This window comes from Eulemur rufifrons, chromosome 4 (assembly GCF_041146395.1).
Source record: "Eulemur rufifrons isolate Redbay chromosome 4, OSU_ERuf_1, whole genome shotgun sequence".
Classification (NCBI taxonomy): Eukaryota; Metazoa; Chordata; class Mammalia; order Primates; family Lemuridae; genus Eulemur; species Eulemur rufifrons.
Window position 1 is genome coordinate 42,782,000 of NC_090986.1, and position 15,711 is coordinate 42,797,710.

Consider the following 15,711-nt stretch of genomic DNA (forward strand, 5'->3'; position numbering starts at 1 on the left):
ACCAGAAACAGGTGCTGGCGCCAATGCTTGTATGGTCTGCAGAACCAGAAGCCATATAAATCTCTTTTTCTTTATAAATTACCCAGCTTGAGGTATTTGTTTATAGCAGTGCAAAATGTACTAACACACATAGTTAGAAGGAACAATTCCTCTCTGTCCCGAGATGTCTTTGGCAGTGGTATGGAAAAAGAGATGGTACTAGGACCGTCACATACGGGACAAAGACAACTAGAATAGAGAGGAAAGGCTGGCTGTGACTGGCCAAGGATTCTGGTAACAATTTCATGTGGGGTAGCAAGGGAAGGATTGCTAGTCTGAGGAACAGGGTTGATGATGATGTCAATGCTTGAGGGAAAATTCATGAACCAGATGAAGGTCCTTCTTTCTTGCTTTCTTTCTCTCTCTCTCTCTCTCTCTTTTTTTTTTTTTTTTTTTTTTTGGAGGTCAGAGTTACTGAATTTGGTTTGGATTTGTTAATTGTGTCATGTCCATGGAATGTCCAGTTGGAGATATTAAGGGATCACTTGGAATATAGCTCTGGATCTTGAGAGAAAGAGGTCAGGGCAGAAGATACAAAGTTGGGTTCCAGCAATTAATTGCTGAAGTTTGGCTAGCAGATGAGATCACCCGCATGTTTTTCAATGGAGGCACAACTGACATTGCGGATAGAGCAATTCTTCATTAATTGGGACTGATCCTTGCACTGAGGACTTTTAGCAGCTCTAGCTTCTAGACTGTAAAGGTCAGCGGCAGTCTTCCAATTTTATGACATTCAAAACTCCTCCTATCCAGAAGCATTGGGTGGAGGCTAGAGGGAAGATCTTGGTACCAATGTACCAATTCAGATTAGGATCCACTGAAGTGATAAAGTACCTTTGTCCAACAGGTATAGAATGCAGTCCCTATAGGTGATCTTAAATATTTTGGTAGACACTAAAAACAGTTAAGATTTTTTGTTTTCTAGTAGATATTAACAAAATTTAAAAAATTAACCGTAATAATATATTTAACCCAATATGTTGGTTATATCATTTTAACATGTAATTAATTCAAAATTAATGAGACATTCTAAATTCTCATTTTTACACTAAGTCTTCAAAATCCAGTGTGCTTTTTACATATAAAACACATCTAAATTTGGGCTAGTTATGTTTCAGCAGCTTGGTACTTGCATGTAGCTAGTGGCTACCTAGACAGTGCAGGGGTAGACTACTATGCAATGAAGCTGTAGATGCCAACAGAAGTGAATTTGTGGTTCGCCTTTTCTGCATGTTTCCTTTCTTCTGAAGACCATTCCTTCTTTTATTGCTTTGAATCAACAGTGAGATTCTCTAGAGAGGCTCTGAAATTAAAAATTTTGTTTCTTGCCATACTACCCTGCACTTCTTTTAATTTTTTGTTGTAAGGGGGCACCCTTCTTCCTTTTCTTTAGCAATTTAATTTACATAACTTGTGATGATTTTTGTTCTTCACAGCAACTAGGTGGAAAAACCATAAGAGTGTATTGAATTTGATGTTACTTAAATGATAACATTACTAACAAAAATTAATAAGATATAAACAGGTTTATATTTCAATTCATATTGTGAAATAGTTTGTTCTTGATACAGGGCTAAGTACTTGTTTCTGTGAAGAAAAGCAAAGTTTAAAACCCCATCTAGCAAATCCCATGTAGATCCAACATTGAAAACTCTATCTTCTGGTTCCCTGTTGAAAGTTAAGGCACCATATTCACTTGGGTAATTTTAATTTCTTACTTGGGGGTTTTTGAGGCTAATTTGGTAGATTCTTGTTGGCCATGTCTAAGAATGGGGCCAGAGATCTTTCCCGAGTTTCTGTGTTCATATCAAAATCTTTAGGTTTCTTTTACTTCCCATTTCTTGAATTAATGAGCAAATTTGAAGCCCATTTCTGGAATCTTTGCACTTGCTTGGTGGGAAAATTTGGATATAAAGAAAGGGTGGAAGGAATTCAAACAAAATAAGAGTGTCATTTTATAAAATGTTGCTAATTTTCCAGCAGGTATATTCTGAAGCTAACTAGAGATATTGTTTATATCAGGTATTATTTCTTTTAACATTGTGGCACTATTTATACTATTTTACTGGGCAGTATAATTCAACATGAAATTAAGGTTATATCCTGAGGAGCTCATAATGTCAGTAATTATAATTAAGAACAGTGATTCTTAAATGGGGCACCTCCTTCCCTCTCCCCTGCAACATTTGAAAGTATCTGAAGGCATTTTTGCTTGTTACAACTGTGGGGAAGCTACTGGGATTTACTAGTAGAAGCCAGGGATGCTGCTAAACATCCTACAATGCACAGGGCAACCCCCTCCCCCAATAAAGAATTATCTGGTGTAAATGTCTTTAGGACATATCTTGAGAAACCCTGGTCTAAAAGAATATGTGAGTTATAGCAGTGAATGTCCTAAGCAGGGAAAATTTGCTCTATGAGCTACATTTATTTTAGCTATATTCAATATCAAATAGCAAAAGAAGGTAATAGAAACTTTCTGTGTATCATGTGTTGTTCATTTCAAAATTATACTGTTTATTTTTATGGGTCAGGTTTATTAAGCTGGTAGGAGGTGACAAAGCCTGAATAAATGCTGTGCAGTTATATAATTCTTTAATAAAAAAGTGTTTTCCAAATTTCAGTTGAACGAATTTTGCTGCTTTTCTGACTTGATTGTGTTACATTTTAGAATTTTACCCATGAAGGGAAAAAAAAATAATTCCAGATTTGATTTATTTATCTACAACACCCCTCTCCCCCACAGAAATTCCCTGAAGGAATAGGCATGGTTGGTAAAATATGGAAAAGCAGAAATGAGGAGAGATCAACAAGACAATGACAGCAGCAGGTGTAATGGTGTGGAGGTGTTAGTCTCTTCCTATTGCTCAAAATGCATGCTGGTTTTAAAGTTTTAGCAATTTAGATTTAGTTTGTAACTTGTGTAACTCTTTTGTTTTCCTCAAGTAATTTTGAAAGTGTTCCACAGCTCAAATTACAGGCCACTTTGTAGGTAACTTCTCCAGTAATATATTTGTGAAATATGTTGCAGTAGTAATTATCTTTCTTTTAAACAATGTATTTACATAATCACATAAAGGAGAACTAATAAAAGCCTTTTTACTTAGCACTGCTTCAAATACAGCATTTGATTACTAGAAAGGGCTTTCAGACACTTCCTGGTTGTCTTCAGTGGTCAGAAAACATTAAATGTCCTCATTAGAATGCCCATTAAGAGGGGAGTTGTATCCCTGTGTCACTGGTGTGTGCATCCCTTATAGTTTTAAACAGATGAAATAGGTCTTTGCTGCCATTTACCATGATTATATTAACATATATCACAATTATATATTAATTGTGTAGGTCAATCTTCCATCAATTACTGTTAACAGTTTTTTAAAAACAAATCTAACGTTTATATTCAGTATAGAGAATCTTACACACAAAACTTAAGTTCTGCAAAGAGTCAAAAAAAAAATCAAATTAGGACACTCATTCTTAAAAATCAGTTTGGGAAGAAAATACTACTATTACTACTATTAATTATAATTATTTTAATATTATCTCTTAACATTTATAAAAGACATATGTGCTAAGCATTATCTCTTCGAAACCTTAAAAAAATTATATGAAGTAGAAACTTATCAGCATTTTACAGATAAGAAGACTAAAACCATGAGAAAGTCATATGCCTAGTAGATGGTAGAGTCTAACCAGAAAGTCTGATCATCAGGCCCATGCTCCTAGGCAATATCCTATTCCAACTCAGGCTTCTATACAATAATGGAAATATACAGGGGAAAGTATAGACACGAAAGATAGAATGCTTTTAAAAAGGTAAAAGTTAAGGTAGTTAGAATTTTTGGATGATACTGGATAAAATGAGTATTAGATATTTAATAGCATTGTCAATAAAAATGTCAAATGAGTTCAGTAATTGGATTAGACATAAAATTTAATATAACTGAAGACATCATTTGGGGAATCTGGAAAAATCACAGCTAGAGCTGAATATCCTTGAAAATTGACAAATTACATTTTGGGTTGATCCTATATATTTGGCCATTTGGCTGCCAGCTAATTAATGTCTTTCTCCACTGCTTTTTCAGAATCTAGAGTGTTGGTGAGAAAGGAAAGGCATGGCCATTTCTTGTTACATGTCTGCCATGACTATCTAGGCAATGTAAACTGTTGCATCTTGGCTATTGCTGATACAATCTTTTAATACTAACTACTTTTGTTATACCTTTTAATAATAAGACAAACACTGCATAATGCTTTGATGTGCTTTGATAACCTTTCTTGGATGAAATAAAAAAGGTCATTTTTTCTACCTTTACTTTTTTGGAACATATATTGCATTAAAAACCAACATCAGGCTAGCATGGCAGCTCATACCTATAATCCCAGCACTTTTGGAGTCTCAGGTAGGAGGATTGTCTGAGCCAGACATGGGAGGCTGAGGCAGGAGGATCACTTGAGTCCTGGAATTTGAGGTTGCAGTGAGCTACGATGATGCCACTGAACTCTAGCCTGAGCGACAGAGTGAGAACCTGTCTCAACAACCACCACCACCACCAAAAAAAACCCCAACATTATACTCAGGGTTTTCAAGAAAGATAAAATTACATATTTGGTATAAAATCTTAAATAAATGATTAAACTGCAAATATGAGAAGGGAGTGAATAAGGATTCTTAAAAAAAGACAAAACCTAGTTTAGTTGTTTAGCAGATTCTTTGCCCACTGAAGAGAACCTTAAGGTCATTCATTCTCTTTTGTTTTCATTAGAATAGTCATATTTTTAAAAAATTAACTTGGATTTTTACTTCTACAAATTCCTTATTCCTAACTAATCCATACTGTTTCTTCAGACAAATACTCAACAGCCCATGTTTTAGAAAGTTAATCCATTTTGGATTTGATAAGGAGCCACTTGACATCATTGTATACGAGAAAAGGTGGAAATATAGGTCAATAACCATTTCCTTTGTTTTCTACAGAAGATAAATGAGTTAATACTTGATAGTAATCTCCATTTTTCTCTAGGCACAAAAGACCAGTGATATTATTTCATTACATATTCCATTTAGTGTTCTGGATTTTTTTTTTCATTACTATTCACATTACTTTTCATAAAGGGAAATGACCAGTGACTATGTTAATATGCAGTGCTCCAGCTTCTACTCTGGCAAATATTGACTTTTGTTTGTTTATTTTTTAGTTCTGATAACCATGATAATTTATGGAGTTGCTATATCCTTTAAAAATGGTAGTAAAGGCAGAGTTAATTCTTTTTTTTTTTTTGCATATGTAGCTAATCAGAGGATTGGTTGATATAATTTTTTTTAAGTTTTATCCAAACTGGTTACATTTCCATGTTTGGATACATTTGACTTTATTAGTCTCAATTACATGATTCAAACCGATACAACTTAAGGAAAATATTTCTCTCCGTGGAACAGATTCTAAGTAAAATATATTGAAATTAAATAGTATACCCAAATACTCACATATCTCAGAATGTCGTAGGTCTTTTAAGTGAAAGAGAAGGAATAAATGACGTGATTTCCTTTTCCTACTGGAAACCTTAGTGGAAAATCTAGAAAAATCCATGCCATTCTTGACATTCTTCTCCCAGCTCTGTCTTACCACCAGCACTTCCTGCATCTTAGTCATCCAAGGCTGTTCATTCTTCCTCTAAACTCTCTCTCCAATCTGTTTCCTCCTCTTTATTTCCACTGCCTCAGTTCAGGCCTCATTAGCTTTCCCCTTGTGCTGCTGCGGTAGGCTACGGGCTGGTTCCACTCCCTTCTGTGTCTCATCCTGCATGTTTATAAGCTAACTTCCAAGTTACTTCTGGTACTGTCTTTCAAAAAATAAAGCTTAAACATGTTAGCTTTTGCTTAATAAGCCTTCATGATTCTTCATCACTTACTGTGTGTTGCCCAAACACGTTTCTTCCCCTGGACCTCAAGCTCTCTTAAGCCAGGGAGCCTTTCTGTCTTGCTCACTTGCACCCCAGCAACTAGCACATAGCAGGCACTGGAGAAATATTTTTGAAGAAGTAAATGAATTACCATAACATATAAGATCCTTTATGACCTGACCCCAAATTACCTTTCTAGTCTTCTCCAATGAACATTATATTTCAGTTATGCCAAATTCTTTTTGATTTACAAACATGGAGAATTTTATCTGCCTAAGATTTCTGCTTATGTTCTTTTTCCCATCTGCCAACAACTACCTTATCTCCTAGACCCAGGAGAATGAATTGATCTTATATGTATCTACATTTTTTTCTTTCAGTCCCCCAGCAAATATTTGACTGAGCTCATGTTATCTGGTAGACACAGTTTTAAGTCCAGGGATAGGAATATTGTTATGATTAAAAAGACAAGTCCATGCCCTCCTGGAACAAGGATCTGTCCTGTGATGAACTACAATGAGAAGAGAATGCACACAGTCCTGGAGGAGCCTGCATTTTTGACATGGTTGAGGTGTAGCCTGAGCAGAATGATAGAAGATGAAGACAGGGAAATGATTAGAGGCACCTGATGAAGGTCAAGGTAGGCACTTCAGAATGAGCTTGGCGCTACCTGTCTTCAGTGTGTATATGATCAGTTTGCCTTTGCCTGCCTGCTTCTTCTTCAGCCCTGGTGCCTGGCCTGTTATATCAGGAGCCTGCAGCCTGTTAGCCAGAGTGGCTTGCATAGCTCTGGGCTTACACAGCTTTCTCTGTAGCAGTGTCAGAGTAGCCCGCCGCTGAAGTTCTCCATCCCTGGAAGCAATGAAAAATAGATTTCTCACCCCAAGGTTAGACTGCTTATCGTTTTCATTATCTTGGATGGACTATTTAATCTCTCTGAATTTTAGTGATTTTCTTGTCTAAAATAGTAGTAAAAAAAAATGTTGGGAGATTAAATGACTAGAATGAAACCCCACAAAACTTTCTCTGTCTTGCTCACTGGTATATCCTAAATAACTGGAACAGTGGCTGGTCCTCAGTAAGTAGTTTTTGAATGAATCAATGTATGAATGACATCATGAAGGTAAAGTACATGAAACAACACCTGGTACATAAGTGTTCATTGAATGTTACAGTTAATTATTTATAATAATTATAATTTTTTAAATTAGGAAGCCCTGTGATGATGATGTTGTGTTGTGTCTGTTGTACCTGGTTTCCGTGTCTCCGTGTGTGTCCAGGGAAGAAGGTCTGGAAGCTTGGGCTGGAGCACGTAGGTAGCTTTCTGATTCATCTCTACTCTTGCTTCCTAGCTCTGGACTCCTGTTGTGGCTAGGCCCTGATGATTAGTTTCTGCCAGCCCTGTTTCCTGGAGTGGATCTTGTTTCTGGCTTCATTTTTCAGGATTGAACTCACTTCTCTCTTGCTTTTACCTGACATCAAACCCACTGGTTGGAAGGCTGTCTTCTCCTTCCCCTTTCCCTTTCCCTTCCCCTTCCCCTTCCCCTTCCCCAGAAGGTTGTTCTGTGGATGCACGTGGTGGATGGAGAGAACTGCACAGGGGGCCAGACATGAGCCCCACGCAGGAGGGGGACCCCACGGTGGTGGGTCATCCTCCAGAAGGAGCAGATGTCCCCTGCCAAGTGCTGGAGCTGCTCCAGCTGCCTCCCCCTGTGGAGAAGCAGCACAGTGAAAGTTCTCATTCCATTGTGCACCAAGAACTTCATGTCCCTCTGATGAAAGGGGCTGAGGCCCTACTGGTAACTCAGGACACTGGTCCCTCATCAAAAGCTTGCCCGGAGTGGAAAGTTGTTCGCTCCACAACCCTGAGCATCTGAGCTTCCCAGTGAAGGTGGCCACTCCTGTTGGCCTAAGGGCACCTGTCACTACAGGTCCCAGGAAATCTAGGGGGTCAGGGCTTTTAACCACATGCTTGTGTTTTCAGCTCCTGGCCCTCCTGTTGGGAGGAAGAGTTGTGGAGGAAAAAAATTATGGGATCTGAGTGTTTGCAAAGAATCCATCAGCCCTATTATCTTCAGAACTTGGACCCTGGACTTTAAGTGTGAGAGAGTGAATGCGTTGATCTGTTAGTGCTATTCCCCAAAATATTCTCCATATGACACCCAAATTCTGCTGAGTGGGGATTTTCTTGTCATGGATATTGGAGACACACATTTGAAGCACTGTCAGTGGGTCCAATATCTGTACTTTCCCCAGTATGTCTGCTCCAGAGACTTTGCACTTGAGCTTCTGTCTTTTATATCAAGAAATGCAATTATAGGCTCTCTGAGGATCTTTTGAAAAGCACCCAGTAGCTGCCCCTGGAATAGCCCAAAATGTCAAATAATTCATTTCTGTTAAGCAACCTTTGCCACATAATGCACGTCTTTTAGAAGACCTGCATAAAAATAAACCTCAGTCTACAAAAAAGAACATGTGGGAGGTAACTCCTCTGTCTTCATAGCTAAAATCTGTAGCTCTAAGCGTATGGTGTAAATATTCAGAAGAGAAAGGAATAGTAACGATTTTATGAATCATAGAACAATTTGTAATGATTCAACATTAATTAGAAGAAGGGATTAAATGTTGACTAGCATGTATTAGTATGGAAGTTTTAAATGTGATGATTATCTATTCATGTATATGTCTGGAGCTTCCAAGTCTATTTCAAATTCTGCTTTTCATTTTATAAAGCATCTCTACATTATCTTGTAGACATTAGACACTAAATAAATATATAAATATTTGTGAATTAAAAAAAAAAAACCACTTGTTAGTTCATCCTGACACCCTACTACCTGCTCCCACATATTGGCCCTCTCCCTGGAAAGGAGTCAATGTTAATACCTGCGCACTGAACTGAGGTTTTTGTCTTCCCTCTCTAGAGTTTGGCTGGTGATGGGTTGGTATTTCTCTTGTCACGATGTTTTCCTGCTTTCTGACCACTCTTGTTCCCCAATCCCTCGCTTGCCTCTGGCATCTCCCATGGTGCCTCATGGTTCGTGAATGTGGTGTGGATGGAATGGAATGACTTTGGCACAGCAGAGGCTCTCAGTGTATATTTATAGAAAGATTTGGCCAACCCACAATCCCCAAGTGTGTACAGTTTTTCAGAGTATGCATGACAGAAATACTTTTCTATTACAATTTGTGTTAATGCTGGGGTAAAAAGTGTTATTCAGAGGCTCAGATGTCATTTTAACCATGCTCTGCACAATGAACAAAGGGAAGGAGACATGCATGTGTTGCAATTTCTAAAAATGTATTGAGGTCCTTTGGAAATGCCATTAGTAAATAATGGGCTTTCAGTTTGGGTTGGGTTGGTTGCCCCTTTGGAAAGCATCCATTTGTAACTTGAATGAGAATGTCTGTTTTTCATGGCTAGTTTAGCAACTATCACTTAAAGAAAACATTTCTAAAATGGTAGTGTAAACTATATATTGTCGTGGTACTTTAGCACTTTACCAATGAAACAAAATGATCCTTGCTATCAGGAAAATATAATTGCTGCATTACACATACAGTTTTATGATTCCATGTTTCAATGTGAGGATTTTTATGGAAGGGTTTTGTTTCTGAGACTGAAGACAGATATTTCAGAATAATGTATATGGATCACTGAAACCATTAAGGGGATTTAAGTTGAGGATCCCACTAGGTCTATGGTTTGGGCTTTTAGTTCTGTTAATAAAAAATCATTAGTGTAATAACCATTCTCCCAACCTGCAAAGAAATGAAAAATAAAAAGGCTGGGATATTATGGCAAAGTCTGTGTTTGAACTGATATTTATTTTGTGCCATTCTGGTACTTTGATTATTCATATACCCTCTACAAAATTGAGTTATCAGTATGAAGATATGTGAGCATAGAAAAATATGCTTTTACACTTAATCTTGGAAATTATAAATGTAATTCCAGGATGCATCTGTCCTGAGTATAAAATGTAGAAGATGAAGTTACTGTATCACCCAAGTATATGAAACTGTTGTGAAAATATGGAAAATATTCACCAAAGATATGAATATTTTAAAAACACTGGATAACAGATGAAATTGCTTGCTAAATTAATTATGAGGTTTTTAAGGATAGAACATAATTCATCAATTTAAATTGTGTTTGAAACTTGACTTGAAAAAAAATGTGAAATAGCTTGGAAACTAGAGGCTGACTTGACTCAATATTATTATTCCCCAAAATGTTGATACTCACCAGAAGTTTCAGGTTCAGTTCCGTGACTAAGGCAGCTCAGCCCTGGGAGGAGCTCTTACTGAGATCCCAGAGCTCCTGTGTTGGGAGCTTTAATAAGGTGCTCATATTTTTCCCTGTTTTTATATAGGGAATGCATATTGATATAGAGATGGGTGGGTATGTGGGTAGGTAGATGGATAGGGGATAGTGGTTAAAAGTGCAAGATTGGGGCCCGACTCATTGGGTTTGGGACACAGCTGTATCACTTACTAACTGTGTGTTTTTGGGCAATTTAATCTGTGTCTCAGATGCCTCAACTTCCAATAATATAGCATTGACATCTTGGGTTGCTAGAGGATTAAATGAGTAGTTTAATCTTACCACACAAATATTTGTATTATTGTTGTTGTTGCTACTGAGATAATAAAATGATTGTTGTTTCATGCCACTATGTAATTTGTTGTATAGCAATGGATAACCAAAATCATTACCTAAGCATGATTCCAATCTAGTAGGTTTATTAACAGTTATCCAGAAAGAGAGGGAGGGATTCACAGACTCTCTTGTGTTTGAGCACAGGTTTTGGAATTAGTTGTTAACCTGTTAGTTGAACTGGCACATCTGTGGTAGGGCTTGAAAAAAATTGCTATTGTTACTGTTTTTTTATTTGGTGTTGTAGAGGTGAGTCAAGAAAGAGGAGAGATTGACTTCTCTTAAGAAGTCTTTTTTTTTTTAATGCAAAAGCCTGATTTCCCTCTAGTCTGATTTGGTTGCTTTTTCTGTAGGAAAAGGGACCCACGGGATGATACTTTCAACCAGTTGGCACACTTGCATTATAAATCTGAGAATCTGGTATGAAAGTGCCTCAGCCAGCTTGGTGCATTGAATCTTGAATCACTATTCATGTGTCCCTTACATCGCTGTTTAATATAACATGGGTGTGGGGCAGGGGTGGCATATTCCTGTTTCTCATCACCTGTAGCCAGACATGAAGGTTTAAGTAATTATGTCCTGTACCTACAGAAAGCAAAACAAATACCAGCAGTTATGTTTGACTTAGGAAAGGAGACCTTGTTTAAAAGTCCGGACTGTTGAATATTGACTGGCTAGCTGGTTGTTATTCCAATTGTGCAAAATAACCCACAGGCAGGAGGAGAGAGAGGAAAAGATCTATCTTTGCGGGGGTGGGAGGGTAGATTGTAGGAATTGACCTGGAAAGTCACCCCCATTGTATGTTTTTATGAATTGTGGTCATTGAAGATCGGTTCTTCTCCTCGCTACACATTTCCATTCAGAATATTTTGAGATGTTGGGATCAATGACTATTGTGTTTATGTGGCTTTTGACTAGGAGAGCTACTGTCCGCTGGACTACTGTGTTGCCAGGTCTTACTTGGCAAATGGGAACATCCAGAGTTCATCCAGTGCACATGGAACTGGTCAACAGCCAACTCACAAATCCTAAATGAATAATTTTGCATTAATTAATAAAATTTACTTATGAAATGAGCAAAATGTATACACGTGTGTATATATGTGTATGTTTATGTATACATATATACACAAAATATAATTCTGAGTGTTGTATAGTATCAAAATGTTTGGGACGGCATAAATATACAATGAGTACCACCATCCTAAAATTGATGAGTCTGTAATTTTTACCTCTTGGGAATCTGTTGAGCTATTGATTCCACAGCAAATGTATTTTGATTAAGATCGTGGCAAGATATGTTTGACAACAATTCCAAATTATTAGACCCTATTACATATTTAAAGTCTGCAGTCATCTGAGATTATGTGTCTGATCTTAGCTTAGTCAGATAAATCAATATTTTGTTTCAAGGACTATATCGTCCATGCTGTATAATTATCATGCATTGTAGAAAAACCATGTACCTTCCTAGATAGTTTGGAAACACGCTGTGATACTCAGGGCTTATGTTTATGCTAATGGTGCTAGAATCATGAATGCAGAGATTAATATGCTTCACATACATTTACAACATAACTTTCAGGCATATATACAGATTGAATCTGCACTAGTTGAAGGAGTTTAACAGTTAAGGCTTAGTTCCCCAGCTGTGAACATTGTTATTTATGGTGTTTATTACGGTTGTGGCTGTGAATGATTTTAGAAAATTGGAGAAATATTTTCAGAAAACCTTGATTTCTTAAAAAAATTTAGCACGTGGGAGTTTTTTTCCACTTTTACATGGAACTAAAATGTACATTCTGATTTTAACGCATGTCAGATTATTCAAGAACAACAATAAAAACTTAAAAACCACCATGAAAATATAGTGATATTTAACTGGGCTAGATGGAACATGCACCCAGTCAGGTTTTCCTGATTTATCCGTTTTTAACTTCAAACACTCTGGTTAGCTTGCATTTTTTAAACTAATGAGTTTATCACAGCCAGTGGGGAAAATGGTTAAAGTATATCAGCTGTAAATTGGCACAAAGTACTGAAAGGGACATTAGCCTCTAATCAGATTCTAACAGTTCATTAAATCCGCCTTTCCAGGATCGTTCTTTGTCTTTTCCCCTCTTTTGCTTGGGCCTCCCCTATGGGGCATCTTCTTGCCTTTTCATCTGGGCAAGACCTCCTCCAGGATAGGAAGCAATATCAACTCATCCTTCATTGTCTACCAGCCACACAGCCTACAGGATGCTTTGTTAAGGTGGATTCCTGGAGCCGCTGTGAGCCTCTGGGGAGTTGAGGGCTGGCAGGCTGCAGGAAGGCTTTCCTGAGCCTGGGTGGGTGGTGGCGAGCCGAGCTGGCCGCATCCAGCCACGGAAGCAAGTGACACGTTTGGATTTGAAATCCATGCCTGATGTATAAACAGCCCAGAGGCCTCGATGAAAGGATTTCAAGTTTGGAACAAATTAACTGAGCTCTCCAGTAATACTTTAGTCCCTTCTGCTGTGCAGTATCTATTAAGATGTAAAATCCCTAAAAAAATATGGACAAGCCAAAAGCAAAAAATTTTTAAAAATGTATCCTGCCAATTTTAAAATACCATCTATTTACAAGGAAAGAAAATTGACAGTGATTTGTTTTGTTCTTTTTATTTCCTAATAGACTAGGTGGCATAGACTTTTTAAATGCTCATTAGTTAACTCTGGAGTCAATTTGCTTTTTCTTGTTGATTTCTCTGAGCAAATATTTGTGATAGGAGGCCCTATAAATTTTATCTCTTAGAGCATTTTTTCTTAAACAAAAAGAATGGTCGAGAAATAGGAGAAATAATTAGAGCTTCACTATACTGCACTCTGTTGGTATTATTTGGTAATAAAGCATGTAATTTATGATTTGTTGAAATGGGAGTTGTTTTTATTTAACTTTCTATTTGGTAGAAAAGCAACTGTACGAAAGGTGAAAACCCGGAGGTTTAGAAATTGTGCTAATCTTTTTCACCATGTAGGCAAAATATTTAGAAACTGATCTTTTTTTCTCAATTAGAAACGGATTTTCTTTTCTGCTAATAAGACCACTTTAATGTCAAATGGTCACATTTTGTAATTGAGCAAAAATAACCATTCTAGAAACTCAGTCAAATTTAGTCTTATCAGTTTCTTAGTGTAGTCAGTATATGAGGGTGAAGTTGGCATTCTAAACATGTTTTAAAATATGAGCCTGATTTGGGCCTTAAGTGAGCACTGAAATATGACTCTCTGACTCCCTTCATAGGTTACTGACTTCAGAAAATCCCCAAGCAGTGACAATTGTAGAAAATAACCTTGATTTAATCTTTTTATAAATATTGTTTGAAATTCAGTTGTGCTACAATATCATACATAAGGGTTTCCTTTCCAAGAGGTATTGAGCCAAACATGGAATAGAAAACAAATTATTTGTTCCTTAGTTATGACTTCAGCTTAAGAATTCACTCTTAATCTAAGATTTATGTTGGTTGTTTTTAAAGTAGATATTTGGATTTAGGAGTTGATATGTAGAAATTTTCATTTGATCAGAATTGCCACGGTACAAAAATCGAATGTCTAGAATTATATTATCTTGCTTTTAAAGTATTGAGGCTTGGACTAATATGAGAATATATAAATTATTTTTATCTGATTTTCTTCTTTATGTATGCCTTTTGTACAGTGCAATCTTCAGAGCTAAGGAAGACAGAAACTTGCCTTATATTTCCTTTTACTATTGTGAAAATGTGATGAATTGTTCCAGTCCCATATAAATTAATGTACGGTTTCCATACTCAGTTTATTATAGTCTGACCTCCAACCCAGAGGTCAGAGAATCAGACTGATTAATTCAACTACTTGGTCATTATTTCAAACGAAAGTTCAGAGTGGGGGGGGATAATTGGTTATGCTGATATTCTCATTTAATTATGCTTCATTGTTAAAAAAAATTAGGTTAGCAGTACTAAATGTACTACAATGAAGGAAGACTCTACCAGATGTCCTTTTTTGAATGCTTTAGAGCTGAATCTTTCTTTATTTCTCTTTTATTCTCAGAATATCAACACCTTTGAGAACAGAATGTTAATGCTTGATGGGATGCCGGCAGTCAGAGTCAAAACAGAGCTTTTGGAATCTGAACAAGGGGTAAGCAGAGTTTCCAGTGACACCCACCCCCTTCTTTTGATGATAGTGGTATTCCTTTCTAGAGCATCCTCAGGTTTGCAGAGCAGTTCTAGTAGTTCCCTTGCCTACATTTTTCTCTCTCAAGTAAAAATCATCTGAGATTGTAGTTAATTCTCACCAATATGCAACCTCAAATATTAACTCCCTTGGAAGGGATGGCATCCTGAAAGCAGGAAGGCATAGTGCCCTTATAAGAACCATATGGCTATATCTAAATTGGTATTGAAAAGCTAATAAAAATCCAAAGCAAAGAGGAAGTATTAAAAAATAAAATGGGAATATAACCTCAATGTCCAAATAGCTTGGTTGTTTCTGAGTCAATAAACGACAGAGTACAGGTAAGGGAATGTTATTTGTTGGGTGGATTTCTCTTTTGACATTTGTATTTACCTTTTTTTTTTTTTTTTTTTTTACTCTGGGAGGACTAAGGGATAAAATGAGGTCAGTGAATTTGAAAAATGCCTAAAAGCAAAAGAAAGGTTGTTTTACAATACGTAGCCAAATCGGTGAATAAATTTATAGGTACTGAAAATATAAGGACTCAGAGCACAGATTTTTTGTTAAATGACATAGGAGATTTCATAATTAACATTTATAGCTTCACTGGTTAAAAGTATAAGGGCAGTATAATTGGTTGTGGCATCGGCCGACCACTTCATGTATTTAAAGGAGAAAGCACTGCTCGTGTGCCTGAGTGCACACTGGCTGCCTGTTTTATTGCCCCCCCACCAGTGAGGCTGCACAGATGACTGACAAAAGGGCACAGATGAATATATCATCTTTACCCTATCCGTGTATCTCTAATTTCAAAAAATCAAAACTGAAAATTAGCCATGTTTTGTACTTGAACACTCTAGAGAAATTTAAAATGTGAATAAAATCTCACTGTTATAGTATAAAAAAATCAATGTGGGTGCGTTC

General features: G+C 36.9%; 1 protein-coding gene across 1 annotated transcript in view; it reads left to right on the top strand.

The window, feature by feature from the left end:
• Positions 1–15,711, top strand: part of KLF12 (KLF transcription factor 12) — a 409,446-nt gene that overhangs the window by 164,380 nt on the left and 229,355 nt on the right. Inside the window, exon 3 of the mRNA XM_069467152.1 lies at positions 14,662–14,751. Coding sequence (XP_069323253.1) covers positions 14,662–14,751 — 90 coding nt within the window. The remainder of the gene's footprint in view (positions 1–14,661; positions 14,752–15,711) is intronic.